The following is a 14,272-nucleotide window of genomic DNA, read 5'->3' on the forward strand; positions in this document are numbered from 1 at the left end:
TCAACTTGAATAATCCATACTTCTGAGTTGTTGTGGGTTTTTTTTTTCCTTCCTTCTTCTTGTTCTAGGGAATTCTGGTTTGCCTAACTTAGAACTTTTGTTCAGAGCTTTTCTTATTAGGCTCCCTCACAGGCCACAGGAGGGCTTAGGAATTTTTACCCTTGCACTGCTACCCATGTGCATTCAGGGGTATGAGAAAGTCATGAAGAAGAGATTATAGCATTCCTGTGGATGTCCTGTCAACTGCGATAATGAGGCGGGGGTTAGGGACAGTTTCCTTTGGAAGTGTCTGTCGTGTTTGTGAAATGTTAACATCCGGTCATAAATGGTGTGGACAATAGGGTTGGTAGAATCCAAGGCGAACTCTGGAATTCCAGGGGTTTTAACCAATAGAAATCACTGTGTAATGATTATATGAGTGAGCTTTTGGTGCCTAACAAGCATCTCCCAAATTCATTGTCACGCCATCATTACTTCCTAGCTCGTAATTGGCCAGCTGCTCTAGGCTGGGGGGCTGGGAAGCTCCGCTCGCTCCACGTGGCTCCTTCCTGAGCTGCCAGCTCTGGTTTGTTCCACGTGCGTGGTGACGATAAAGGAACAAGAGCACAAGACCAGCTACAAAGGTGTTTTTTGTTTGTCACACCTGGGCTCTGCCGTGTGCTCGCTTTGCACAGTAAGGTGTTAACTGAGTCAAGGGACAGCGAAATGTGAACTGCGTGCAGTGGGAGGCTCTGAAAGGCACGTGGCATAGCATGGCCAGTCACATCCTGGGCTGCAAATGAAGAATAATTCAGTTGGTCACAGAGACCAGTACTAGCGAGGTGAGCATGGAATATCTTGACGTGTAATGCTATCACGTAATCCCAGCTGGCCTCCCCTTGCAGAGTCACAATGGCAATGGCCTTCTTGAGTAGAACTTGGGTGCACCTGTTCGTTCATACTTCTTTTCATTCCAGTCTTACCTACCCATGTATCCGACCTGCCACCATGTTTCTACAGTTTTTAATTTGACAATACAAGTAATAACTTCCAAATTTAGTTTTTCCCACCAGAGTCTTTCCCTTCCACACATATTCCATAAAAGGACATCACTGTCTCTGATAAGTGCATATAAAAATGGAATCACACTGGGTCTTCTTATAGCATTCTATCTACCAGTCAAAGTCAGTTCTTGTGATATGCTGAGTGTATCCGTCTTTGACTTCTGTGGAGGAAGAAAGTCTCCCAATACTTTAGGAAAGCCCTTTCCTTTTGTTATGGGGGCGGGGGTTGGACAGCAAGATCACCATCATTCCTTTAAAATGAATCTGTCAGGAACAGGGTGATTATTCATTGAATCTCTGGTGGGCATGTTTTCCATCTCAATTAACAGAGCCTGGATTTTTAGGTGTCTGATTCCTGGCCTGTGTGTGTGTGTGTGTGTGTGTGTGTGTGTGGTGTGTGTTGCAGATGGTTGGGGGCTGGGACTGAAAGGTTGTGGAGCTCATCAGTTGTCTTCTTGCAGCGTTAGCATGAGAATTCACTGAAGCATGTCCCGAGCAGGTAAAAAAAGGTGTTGCTTTCTCAGCTCATTGTAAAAGGACTCAAGCATCTTTATGAAAAATACTGCAAGGTGAGAGCCAAAAACGTGCTTACCTTAATCCAAACCACCAAATGATGTTTCATGGGGGCACATTTTTGTATAGAGCCGTTCCTGCTGGAAAAAAGACAGGTTGATTATTTTTAGATAATTTATTCTGAAAATACCACCTGTTGCACAAGAATAATAATGCCATTGGAAGGTTATCCTCAAGTGCAAACAAAACAAGAAGAATGCAAAAAATGAAAATGCTGCAGCAAACACCCACCACAAAATACACGTTCAGTTGTGGGTCTCAATGTTACTTGGGCGGGGAAAGAACAATGAAGGGATGTAGACCAATGTCACACTCTCTGTGGACACAGCTGGTGGCAGCATCTCCATCTCCTCTGTCCCTTAGAACTTGAGTGGCGCTTCTCATTTTCCCCATGACGTAGGTTCCTTCCCAGCCCTGGACTGCATGTTCACTTAGAGTTCTAGAAACATGGCCAAGAAAAATTTACTGATTCAGTCCTTAGAGAGCCTGTATTTTATTCTTTCTTTTTTGGTCTGTATTCTGGCATACTTATACTTGTGTTTATTGTGTCATCGCACTTGATAAGATTTTTCAAATGAAAGTTCTCAGAGCTTAGCTACGATTTGGTGAGACAATTCATCGGGCGTTGGGCTATCAACATTTGAAATGATACTGGGTTTGTGTTCATATTTTAAGAGTGAATGTGTTCGTAATATCTGAAATCTATTCCTTTCTATTCATTGACCTCGAGAGATGAAAATAACACATCGCTTTTTTAAAAAAATATTTATTTGACAGACAGAGATCACAAGTAGGCAGAGAAGCAGGCAGAGAGAGAGAGGAGGAAGCACGCTCCCTGCCGAGCAGATACCTGATGTGGGGCTCGATCCCAGGACCCTGGGATCATGACCTGAGCTGAAGGCAGAGGCTTAACCCACTGAGCCACCCAGGTGCCCCCACATTACTTTTTTTTTTTTAAGATTTTATTTATTTATTTGACAGAGAGAGAGAGAAAGAGAGGGAAAGCACAAGCAGGAGGAACAGCAGGCAGAGGGAGAAGCAGGCTCCCTGCTGAATGGGGAGCCCAATGTGGGACTCCTCCCGGACCCCGGAATCATGACCTGAGCCCAAGGCAGATGCTTAACTGAGCCACCCAGGTGCCTGGCACATCACTTGTTGAATGCTGATTACATGCCAGACATTTTTTTTTAAGATTTTATTTATTTATTTGACAGAGAGAGATCACAAGTAGGCAGAGAGGCAGGCGGTGGGGGGAGGGGTAGCATGCCCCCCCGCTGAGCAGAGAGCCCAATGTGGGGCTCCATCCCAGGACCCCAGGATCATGACCTGAGCCAAAGGCAGAGGCTTAACCCACTGAGTCACCCAGGCACTCCATGCCAGACATTTTGCTAAATGCTTCACTTCTATTCATTCATTTCATCTTTGCAGCTGTCCTAAGCCATGGTGACTGCTCATATTGCCATTACGCAGATGGAGAAACTGAGGCATAGAGTCAGGAAGTAGTTCTTACACATCGCACTGCTAGGAAGTAGGGGTGGGAGCTACAGAGTTGGGCTTCAGAGAGTCCGGCCACAAAATCTGCCCGCAAACGACCCTATGAGTCTCACACTTGCCCTGTACTTGGGCAGGAACATTTGCGTGTTTCTTGTGGAAACCATAAAGGGTTAGCTGTTCGCAACCAAAATGGCTCCTGCGATTTGCACACATCAAGACGTAAGAGTTGCACTAGACGATGTGCTGATATGTCCTTCCTCACTTCAATGTCCTCCGTGAGCAGGAAGGAGGTTTCAGAATAGGAATCCCAGCCCTGTCGAAGTGGCCTCCAAATATATTAAAAACCCAGTGATTTCTTGCCATCCCCGCCGCTCTCACTCTGGTCCAGGCCCCCATGTATTTTGTCAGGATGGACCCCACGGGCCCTGTAAAGCTCTCCCTGCCCCCTGCCCTGCCCAGCCTCCTCCTGTCTGCCCTCGGTAAGGGCCGCTCGCAATCACTTCTCCACTCGGAACCTTCCAAAGGCTGCTGGGTTCACTCAGCACAAAACACAAAGCCCCTCCAAGAGGCTGTGTCTCACACACACACACACACACACACACACACACACACACACACACGTCCTTTATTTACCCCTGAGTCCCTCAGCGCCTCCCCATCGTCCTACCACCGGCCTTCCCGCTGTCCCTTAGGCACACTCTCCCCAGGCACAGCCTGTCTCAGGACCTTTGCCCCTAGAGGCCCCTGTCCCTGAAATACTCCTCCTCCCCCAGATGTTTATCCGACCCCTGCTGGAAGCCCAAAGTGTCCCCTTCCGGCATTATTTTTCTCCACGTGCTTATAAAGACCTGATATGCGATACATTTTACTAATTTCTTAGATCATTTTCTGTCTCTGAATACCAGAGTGAACATTTTATTATTTTTATTCGGCTTTGATTCCCATTGTATCCCTGGAAGCGAGAAGCCTGTGGGCGTTCAATAAGTATTTGTTGACTAAATGAATGCATTATGGAGTTGTTTCGGAGAATTAAATGAACTAACATATGGAAATAATTTCAAAAATTGCTTAGCATGAAATTAGTGTTTAATAAATGTCAGGTATTCATAAGATAATAATATTAGAGTTATTGAATGAATGATGAATTAAAAATTGGAGACTATTACTTTATCATGCGGCGGAAAGAGGACAATCAAGTTATAAATGCTTTAAATATCCTAACTTACATTTGCAGTAGAGGCTGGAGGAGGTGGTCTGGGGCATCATTTGTGCTCTCTTGTCCTACTACCTAGAAGGAGAGCTAGATGCCACATTTCCCTGAGCAGGAAGTGGTCCCCAGTCCTCGGTACACTTTGGAATCACCAGGGGATTCTTTCAAGATTAACCCTGCCTCGTACCCTCAGATATTCTGATATGATTGGTCTGGAGGGAAACCTGGGCATTAGGACTTTTGAATCCTCTCCGGGTGATTCTGATGTGCAGCCAAGGCTGGGAACCCGTGCCAGAAGCTTTTCACAGACTGGCAGTGGCACGGGGCAAAGCTTTCCCCTGTCCCTTCTACACTGGCAACGGGAAGTTCTGCCAGCCGGGGTCCAGGTCTCTGTTCTGCAACACAGGACACCATGAGCAGGTCAGTTCACTTCCACCACCTTCTTCATTTAGAATATGTCTTCCGGGGGTTATGGTGCAAATGACTAGCTTAAGACCAGACCCTAAAACTATGGGAATCCCCTTCCCTTTTTTCCCCGTTATTCCATCTGGGGCCGGCAAGAGAGCCCCATTTACAAAGGTAGCCTAAGGACAGCGTGCGCAGAGGGATGCCTGGGTGGCTCAGTCCGTTAAAGATCTGCCTTTGGCTCAAGTCATGATCCCAGAGTCCTGGGATAGAGTCCCAGATCGGGCTCCCTGCTCAGTGGGGAGCCTGCTTCCTCCTCTGCCTGCAGCTCCCACCTCCCTTCATCCCAAGTGTGTAACCTGCCCTTGTAGCCACATCTAAACTCTGGGTCCAGAGAGACCTCCCCTCCCCGCTGACCTACGGTGCGGTCACTCTGAGCCCGCACACGTCTAGGATGGCGGTGGGACGTTGGAATGGGACACCACCAAGGCCAGCTTCTTGGGTGCGTGACCCAGGCAGTAACACAGGGCCCTGACCTGGGTTTCACATTCTGCTGTCTTGAGGTTCTGAATTAGGTTCGGGTGACAGTGTGTGCGTTTTGATTTTGCACTGTCAGTGCAGATTATGTAGCTGGTCAAGCGTGTGACACTTACGAGACCTGGTGTGAGTTGCACCTGGCTTACCTCTGAGAATCGTGTGACCTTGACCCAGTTACTCTTCTGTGTTTGGCATTTGCACTGAGGAGGTCGTGGGGTCAAACTGCCGTTCCTGTGGGGTGTTCTGAAGATAACATCGGGTAACAGATGAGTGTCAGCGTGCAACGCGTAACACGTTAGCTCTCGACAAACACTTCTCTTTTTCTGAGCCTTTCAGACTGCGAGCTGCTAAATCGAAGACGTGTCCTTTCGGAGTAAAGGGGAATTTTAAACTTTTATTTTCTTAGTCGGTGGTACATGCCTAGAGGACAGATCCTGGAGGGTTTCCATTCGTTCTTCTCAACTCTTATTAATTACACAAAAAGACCACAGAATTCGTCCTTCTCAATCTTCTTTTTTTCCCCCCCATTTGAACAATATGTTGTCCACATGGCATATAGAATAGCATCTTTTGAGGTATTTCAAAATGGTCTTCTTTTCCTTATTGAACATTAGAGAGCAAAAAAAATTGAATGAAGTCCACATCATTGAAATAACAGTGCCTGCATTCCTTACAGGAGGGCGCTGGTGTTCAGACTAATAGCTCTTCGCTCACAAAAGGCTACACTGGCTGCAGTCTGTGAGCAAAGACTTCATGAAGAGTCCGGGGAGTTGGGGTTTGACCCGACACTCCGGCATATGAGGCGTGGGCCCTGGGAACCAAGAAGCCATTATTGACTTCGGCTTCCTTCCTGGGATATGCAGATGGTAACACCAGCCTCGCTATTCCCAGATTGTTCGGGGCGTCAAATACGATACTTGTGGATGCATTTTGAAAATTTTTGAATGCCATACCTATTTTGAGGTTTAAATGATGTTTTTTAAAGAGTTTATTTATCCATTTGACAGAGAGAGAGAGAGAGAGAAGTGGTGGGGAGGGGCACAGGGAGAGGGAGAAGCAGGCTCCCTGCTGAGCAGGGAGCCCAGCGCGGGGCTCCACACAAGGACCCCGCGATCATGACCGGAGCTGAAGACAGACACTTAATTCGCTGAGCCACCCAGGCGCCCCTTGAGTTTAAATTACTGATAAAACTTCTGAAGTTAGATGTGAACAAAGAGATTCATTTAAATCAGTTGAAAATTTCTCCAGAATATAAATGCCAGGAGTTAGTTTCCCATCTTTTTTGGAAGGGGGAAATGTGGCCGACGCCAGAATAACCTATCACCACTGGAATGATCCCCATCCCTTCAGTTTCATGGGAGCCAGAAGCTGCAGATCCTACTTACTGAGTATCCATAATCTTCTGAGCTGCTTTCTCGGCATATCAGTTATAAATAAATAGTGTTCCGCAGACAGTTCCCTCTCTACATATTCATTCAATGATTGATCGTGAATCCGCCCTGTGACAGCTGCTGCTCTAGGCAGCCAGGATGAATGAGTTAACAAAAGAAACTTCCTTGTCCTCGTGGAGCTTCCTCTCTAGGAGTGTAGACAGCAAAACAATTTTTTTTTTTAAAGTGTGTTCTATAGCTCATCAGCAAGTGATTAGTGCTATGAGTGAAAATGTAGAAGAGGGGGGCGCCTGGGTGGCTCAGTGGGTTAAAGCCTCTGCCTTCCACTCAGGTCATGATCTCAGCGTCCTGGGATCGAGCCCCACATCGGGCTCTGCTCAGTGGAGAGCCTGCTTCCTCCCCTCCCCGCCCCCCCCCCCCCCCCCCCCCGCCTCCTGCTTGTGATCTCTCTCTTTCTGTTAAATAAATAAATAAAATCTTTTAAAAAAATGTAGAAGAGGGTAAAGGGGTTGTGGGTGTGGGGGACCAGGCATGCGGTGTATGTGGCTAGAGGGTCACACCTGAGCAGACCAGAGAGCGGGTAGGGGGCTCCACACCCATGTAATGGTAGGATCAGTATTTCCGCTTGGGGGAACAGCCAGTGCAATAGCCTAATGCTGAAATGGGTCTGGTGTTTTCAAGGGATTAAGGAGGGGATGCAGGAAGCATAACTGTGTGCCTTCCCGCGTCTTCCCCAGGCTCTCCCAGACAGGGAATTGAACGTTTGGAAAGGAGAGGGAGAATGTGATTGCCAAGCCATTGCCAAACACTTACAGTAACACCTTTTTTCCATTGTGTGTGCTTTTCCCACAGTCACATGACGCAGGGCATCCCATTTGACGACCCTCGGTTGGAGAGCTGCCAAATCCTCCCTCCGGCCCCTCGGAGGGTGGAGATGAGGAGGGACCCCGTACTGGGGTTTGGTTTTGTGGCTGGGAGTGAGAAGCCGGTGGTCGTTCGCTCCGTAACACCAGGTAAGCACTGGGCCCCGCTCCCGGTCTCCTGGGGTCACCTATCACACCCTGCCCCAGCGACTGTCGCTGAGTCCCGTAAGTTTCATACCATTCCACGTTGAGCTGTGGAGCCTTGTGGAGTTTTTCCAACCTCGGGCTAGAGTCAGACCGCCAGAGGGACAGAAAGGGCTCTGTAGACTGGGTTTCAACTGCCAAATGCATCATATCTTTTGACTTCGGAAAACACGGATCTATCATTTGTAACCATGGGAATGACCTACTTCTTAAAGTATGAATGCACATCAAAAGAGACAGGCGCTGTGCTGTATTTCGGTAAGTTCACGATTAAACTCCTTAGTGAACAAAAGCAGAAAGTGGCATGAAGTCACAGAAGGATTTTAGTCATCGGAGTGCTTGGATTGTGTTCTGAGGATGCGCTCTTCTCCCCCGACTGGACGCGGAATATAGTTCTCTACCCCGCTGTTGCTGGGCTGGACCAGGTTGCTGACTTTGGCCAACGGCCTATTAGCAGAGATGACACTCAGAGGCTTGACAAGTGCTTGTACTGTTGACCTTCTCTATTGGATTTCTGTCATGGGAGCGGCAGGAGAGTTTCCCTCAAGAGGCTCTTACCTTTTCAGCCTGTCTGTGCTCACCCGAAAGGCCCAGACGCCTGAGAAGAAGTGACCATCGGGCAGCCTACTGAATCGGACGCTGGTTCGTCATCCAGTAATGGCTGACTGATCACCAACGGGACACATCCCGCAGTAGGAGCCAATCATTAATGTCCTCTGCCTCAGGCTTTCTTATTAGACTCTACAGATGTCCGACATCCACACAGTTGAAAATAATGCCCTTAGGAGGCAATTACCTGAAGTGGGCCGCCCTGGTCTTTCCAGAAACAAGGCTCTTTGACTGATTTCTTTTTTCATGATATGTATTTATGAGTTTATCTTAATGGACTTGTATTGGATTTATTCTCACACAAAAGGAAATTGCCTTCCATACTATTCCTCCTCAGGATTTGGCAAATCACGGACAGAGCTCAGGAGAACAGTCCTGTGGTGAGGAGCACAGCCTCTGGCAATGGACTGCCCGGGTTTGACGGGTTTGGAGCTCGCCTCTGCCCCCGTTAGACGTGTTGAGCTTCCATGTTAATTCCTCTGCATTTCAGTTTGATGGACACTTCTCTGCATCCTCTGGATAATGGGGCTCATGCTCATATCTATCTTCAAGGGCTCGGGACAGAATGCAACGCATTCTAAGAGTGCAGGTAGCTTTTCTCCATCCCCACATCTTTATGCTTACTGTGCCGGCCTTCAGTGCCCTGCGTCCCTGGTCGCCGTGCCTCATGAAATTGAAGGAATCGGGGACTTTGCTCTTAGGCAGGGAAAAGGATGCCAAACTTGTCAAGATCAAGAAAAATAAGGATCATGTGAAGTTCAAAGTCCAGTGTAGCAGAAACCTTTATACCCTGGTCATCCCAGACAAAGAGAAGGCAGCCACGTGACGCTGTCCCTGTCCCCAGGTTTGGCAGTGAAGAAGCCAAAATGAAGCCGGTACACTGATTGGAACTGTATTAAAATTTTAAAAGCTCAGAAAGTAAATAAATACATAAAAGAGTGCCAGGTACCTCCTTCTCATTTCAAAGATATTTATTGTTATTATTATTGTTGTTATTACTAAACTCTAAAATATTTGGGCTACTGAGTCTGCCAGTTAAGGAGAATGAAAGGCATCTAGTGCGTAGTAGATGTCTCAAAAGTTGATTGCATTTTTCATTTTTTTGACATCATATAGTCCAGGGTAAGTCCTGTGACCACAGTCAACCACCTTACAGACTCGTACAGGGAAGAATCGGCTTCCTTTTCTCTCCCACCACTGACTCACCACGCAACCTGTTCCTGTTTGCCAAGCTTCCTCTTTTCTTAGCTGTAGGTCCTACCTCAATTCTCTGTATGGCATTGTTGAGCTTGACGCGGCTGAGAATTGTATTACTAAAATGAAAGAGATTTGTCGCCTACTGTGATAACAAAATAATACACCCGCATTATGAAAAACATACAATATAGATCATATAGAGGAGAAAGTTAAAAAAAACAGAATCACCTGAGCTCCTACTACTCAGGGCAAGCCATTTTTTTTTTAAGATTTTTATTTATTTATTAGAGAAAGAGAAAGAGACCGTGTGAGAGAGAACACAAGCACAGGAAGTGGGAGAGGGAGAAGCAGGCTTCCCGCTGAGCAGGAGCCCAATGTGGGGCTCGATCCCAGGACCCTGGGATCATGACCTGAGCCAAAGGCAGACACTTAACAACTGAGCCACCCAGGCGCCCCCAGGGCGAACCATTATTGTGTATGTAGAGGAGACAAGTCTGGGTATGAGGGTGCGTACATTATATGTCATATGTATGAGCTATATAATGTAGGCTAGGTGTGTGTGCGCACACCCTTTCCTGAGTGGGGTGACATTGAGCTGCTGCTTTCTGATAGAGGGACACTAACATCTCTGATTCTGAGATTCTCTTAAAGAGGAGTCCTCCCCAGAGCAGGCAGGAGATCTGAGTGTTGTTCTAGGTTTTCCTGTGTTGCTTCATCGTTCCTTTAACTTCTTCTTCGCCCGTGACTCTCCTGACTCAAACACCGACACCTCATTTTCGACAATCTTGAGAACAGTGGACAAAAGTGAAACAGGTCAAAGATGACCATTTCCGATCATTTTGAGGTGTGAAAATAATGGTCCAATAAATTGTGGCTTTCATCAAAATGACTCTGCTGAAGTCTCAGATGATTTCTGTGGCCGACTAGATTTTCTGTACCAGACACCCCAGCCTTCAGAGTATGGGGCACGAAACAGTTCTCTGAAAGGAGTTGTGTCTTGCTTCCCTCGGAAATTCTTGTTTAAGTTGCTTGATTAAACGAGAATATTTCCATTTGGCCAAAAAGCCTGGGTCAGATGTAAAAGTATGGCCTATTAATCGGCAAGCGGTTTTCGCAGGAAAGTAGTTAACGTCCATCAGCCAATCCGTGTGAACATTTTTCAGTATTTGATCAGCATCTGATTGCTAACCATTTGTTGGACTGAATTTGAGCAAATGTTTGCAGATAATCCAATGGTTCTATAAACTCTCTTAAGTGATTTTCAGAATTTCTTATGTGTGCAAACACTGAATTCTCAGTTCCCACATCTTGAAATGAATATTTTTTTATCACGATATGAGGAAATATTAAGGTTTTCCCTACTTTTTTACTACCCAGAAAGAAGATTCATTTATGCTCCAGCTTCAGTGACACATATGCCAAGTGTCTGGGTGGGTGGGAAGCATCTGAATTCCTTTGAGATCCCGTCTCTGGCTATGAAGTGCTCATTTCAATTACTGAATAAAGTCATCGCAGTAATATTTGAGAGATCATCTTTCAGCTGCACCTATGACCTAGTGACAGACCTGGAAGTAAAATGAAAATTATAGTACCCTATCAATATTTGGGAGGTAATTACATTAGACATGGAGGTAGTTGAAATATTCATTTATAGGTTTTATTTGATACTGATGTATGCTTTATGCAGTTGTGGCTTTAAGTTTATCTGTCAGGAGACCTGGCAGTGACCAGTTTTTCAATTATAGGAGCAAGCTCAAAGGAGATGCTGGTCACCCTGAACTTGACCGAGTCCACAGACCTGAGCTGCAACCGGGTTCTATCCTTTAAGCCATTTCTTCCACCTGTGTGAGCCTGGGGCCTCTCATTGTATGGAAGGGATTGTAAGTGTCATTGGGATTCTAGGCAAGGCAGCTAGGCCCTTGCCTGGTATGTAATAAATGCTCAGCAAATATTAGCTCCCTGCCTCCTTGCAAAAACCAATGGAAACGACTATGATGGACCAAGACAAACACAAGAGTCCTCTGTCATCTCGTGCGAGCACGGGCACACGCACCCAGGCTCGGTCCCTGCCACGGTCCCAGCCACGGAAGGGACCAAACGACCTCACCCCCCAGCTGACATGACCCCTGCTGCTTCCTGAACAATTTCAGCTTTAGCTCTGCTTCCTTGCCCCCACCTTTCAGACAAGAATCACGAAGGTGACCGCACTTCTTGAGCCTCCCCAGAAGCATAGAACACAGGCCCCAGCCTGTCAGTCCTTCCTCACGGGCTTGCTGCCTCCCCATTGCCGACAGTATGGGGCCTCCCTAGTTGGGCTGAGTAAGTAAACGCAACTTTGTTCAGGTCCCTGTGTGCCCCGGTGCTTTGGCCGCAGGCCGTCTGCACAGCTGGGTGGCCATCCCTTTGGGGCAACACCTTCTTTTCGGGGCTTCCACACCAGTATACTCAGTCGACCAGCAGCGTCTGGAGCCCTTGGGAGCTGGTGAGAAGCGCGTTACCTCCCCATCGCTCCTCCGAATCTACGGAATCAGCCTGCGGGGTTCCACGGTTCCCAGGCTTGCGCGTGTCCGTTCAAGTGTGCAGTTTTCCTAGGCCGCTGTGTCTCAAACCTGCCAGGAACGTTCTAGAGAAATGCCAGTGCCTGCTTCCCACCTCCAACGATTCTGATTTAATCGGCCAGGGTGTAGCCTGAGCCTCTGGAGTTTATCCAGAACTCCCCAGTTCATTCTTTCTCTCTCTCTCTCTCTCTCTTTAAATAAGCTCTACTCCCAACATGGAGCTTGATCTCATGACCCTGAGACCAAGATTCACGTGCTCCATCGACCAAACCGGCCAGGCACCCCTCCCCAGGTCTCTCTAATAACGTGCCACCAGGGTTGGGTTTTGTTTCGGCGGACAGCTCCAGGTGCTGATGATGAGTGGTGACGGGGCGAGGGTGACACGGATGGATCGGCGATGGTCTTCTCACCTGCGCTTTGCTCTCCTCTGTCTCCAGGTGGCCCCTCCGAAGGCAAGCTGATCCCTGGAGATCAGATTGTAATGATTAACGATGAGCCGGTCAGCGCTGCGCCGAGGGAGCGGGTCATCGACCTGGTCAGGTGCGTGACTCCCTCCCCTGGGCCCTGTTCTGCTGATACGCAGCTCTGAGACCTCGTCCTGTGGAGGAATTCCTGTGAGCCAGTGAAGGGCAGTAACACGAGCCCACGTGTTCACCTTGACGGTGCTGGCAACACTGACCTCTAACCTAAAAACGCATGCCCCCTAAGCACCGAACACCCAATCGCCCATTCTCTGTTAACTGCCAAAGTGCCTATGCTTCAGCTGGAGTGTTCTTTCACTCCTACTTTCATTGCTATATCCAAAGGTTGCATTTTTCCCCCTTCCAGCCTTACTGACACATAGATATTGCCTAATTGAGGAGGTCAAAACGCAATGCCCAAATTCCATATAAGTGAAGAGTGATTTTATATAATCCCATGGATATGCAAACATAGAGTTCACTGATTTTTTCATACTTGACTGATTCATTACTGAATTGTGAAAGTATCAACTGAAGCAAAAGGATAGTTAGGTCAAAGCTGTGACAGTTTAAAAATGTGCTTTTAGTGTATTGGCTTAGCTTGATCATTGATGTAAATAATTCGTTGTATGATAGTCTTAGTGGAGCACCAGAAAATCTGTTTTATATGATGTTAAAATATTGGTCAAGAGATCCTTGAAGCCCACTGGAGTTCCTCTCCACAGCGTACTTGGGGCAAAAAGGGGTCATTAGAAGTTAGAAATGTAACTATGTCTATTGTCTGAGCAGATCCGTGTGTGCTCCGGGAGTGTTAAGGGATGATGGATGTGTGACACTTGTCTTTTACAAACCGATTTTTTTTCCAAACAATATTGAAGCAGAAGCTAAAGCTATCAGAACATTTTGAAAAGGGGATCTTCTAACCTTGATGCTCTTTCGTTACAAAATGTACATCCGTACTTTGAAAAGGCATTAAGTGGAGCATCTCTGGGGTTTTCCAGAGAAAGTTTCTTTCCCAAGTTCTGCAGCTTCTGCTTCACAGAGAAGCACTGGAGGGTCCTGTCAGTCCTTGGAAGGACTGGGAGAGGGGTAAGAAAACAGAGAAATAGAAATAGAGGCCGCTTACTTTTAGGGTGAGCAACATTTCCAGTTTGAGCCCAGCAAGGCCCACCTCCTGGGCAACCTCACAGTTCTAGAAGGGTCGGCCACCCTACTTTTCCGTGTAGACCCAGGGGCATAGAGCCTTTGCAACTGGCTGGCCAAGTCTGCAAGGGGCGTCCACATCTCTCAAGGGTTCCTCCTTGTGAATAGGCACTGAGGTTCATGTTAGACCCCACCTTGCATCAGGAGTGAGACCTGGCACCACCTCCAATTTTCCTGGGGGACAGGAATGCAAGAATCTGGGGGTGACTCTGTATTGTCAAGCCCCAGGGAGGGAGCTGCAGTGTTGTCATTTGGAGCCACTTGTCTCTTGAGATGCTTGTGCTTGTCAGCGGGGACAGGTGTCGTCCAGGCAAGCTCCAAGCCTTATGTAGGCCTGCATCCTGGAGTGTCTTGTTCAGGCCTGATGGCAGGCCACGGGCTTCTTTTGTATCCCCCTGGGCACACCCTTCCATAATCAACTCTGTTGCCCTGTGTCCCTGGAGGATAGTAGGAGAACGGAGACGGCTATGTGGCTGTGCTGGGACTGGCCGGCTCACTGCAGGACCGGGACACGGCAGCCGGGG

At 47.6% G+C, this 14,272-nt stretch overlaps 1 protein-coding gene and 1 pseudogene across 5 annotated transcripts in view; both read left to right on the forward strand.

The window, feature by feature from the left end:
- The window catches only part of FRMPD4 (FERM and PDZ domain containing 4), an 854,311-nt gene that overhangs the window by 754,255 nt on the left and 85,784 nt on the right, over positions 1-14,272 (forward strand). For all 5 annotated transcript variants that reach the window (XM_032329882.1, XM_032329884.1, XM_032329883.1 and 2 more), the window contains 2 exons: positions 7,506-7,666; positions 12,522-12,624. In XM_032329882.1, coding sequence (XP_032185773.1) covers positions 7,506-7,666; positions 12,522-12,624 — 264 coding nt within the window. The remainder of the gene's footprint in view (positions 1-7,505; positions 7,667-12,521; positions 12,625-14,272) is intronic.
- Positions 8,852-9,199, forward strand: LOC116582586 (annotated as a pseudogene).

Source organism: Mustela erminea, chromosome X (assembly GCF_009829155.1).
Source record: "Mustela erminea isolate mMusErm1 chromosome X, mMusErm1.Pri, whole genome shotgun sequence".
NCBI classification, from domain to species: Eukaryota; Metazoa; Chordata; class Mammalia; order Carnivora; family Mustelidae; genus Mustela; species Mustela erminea.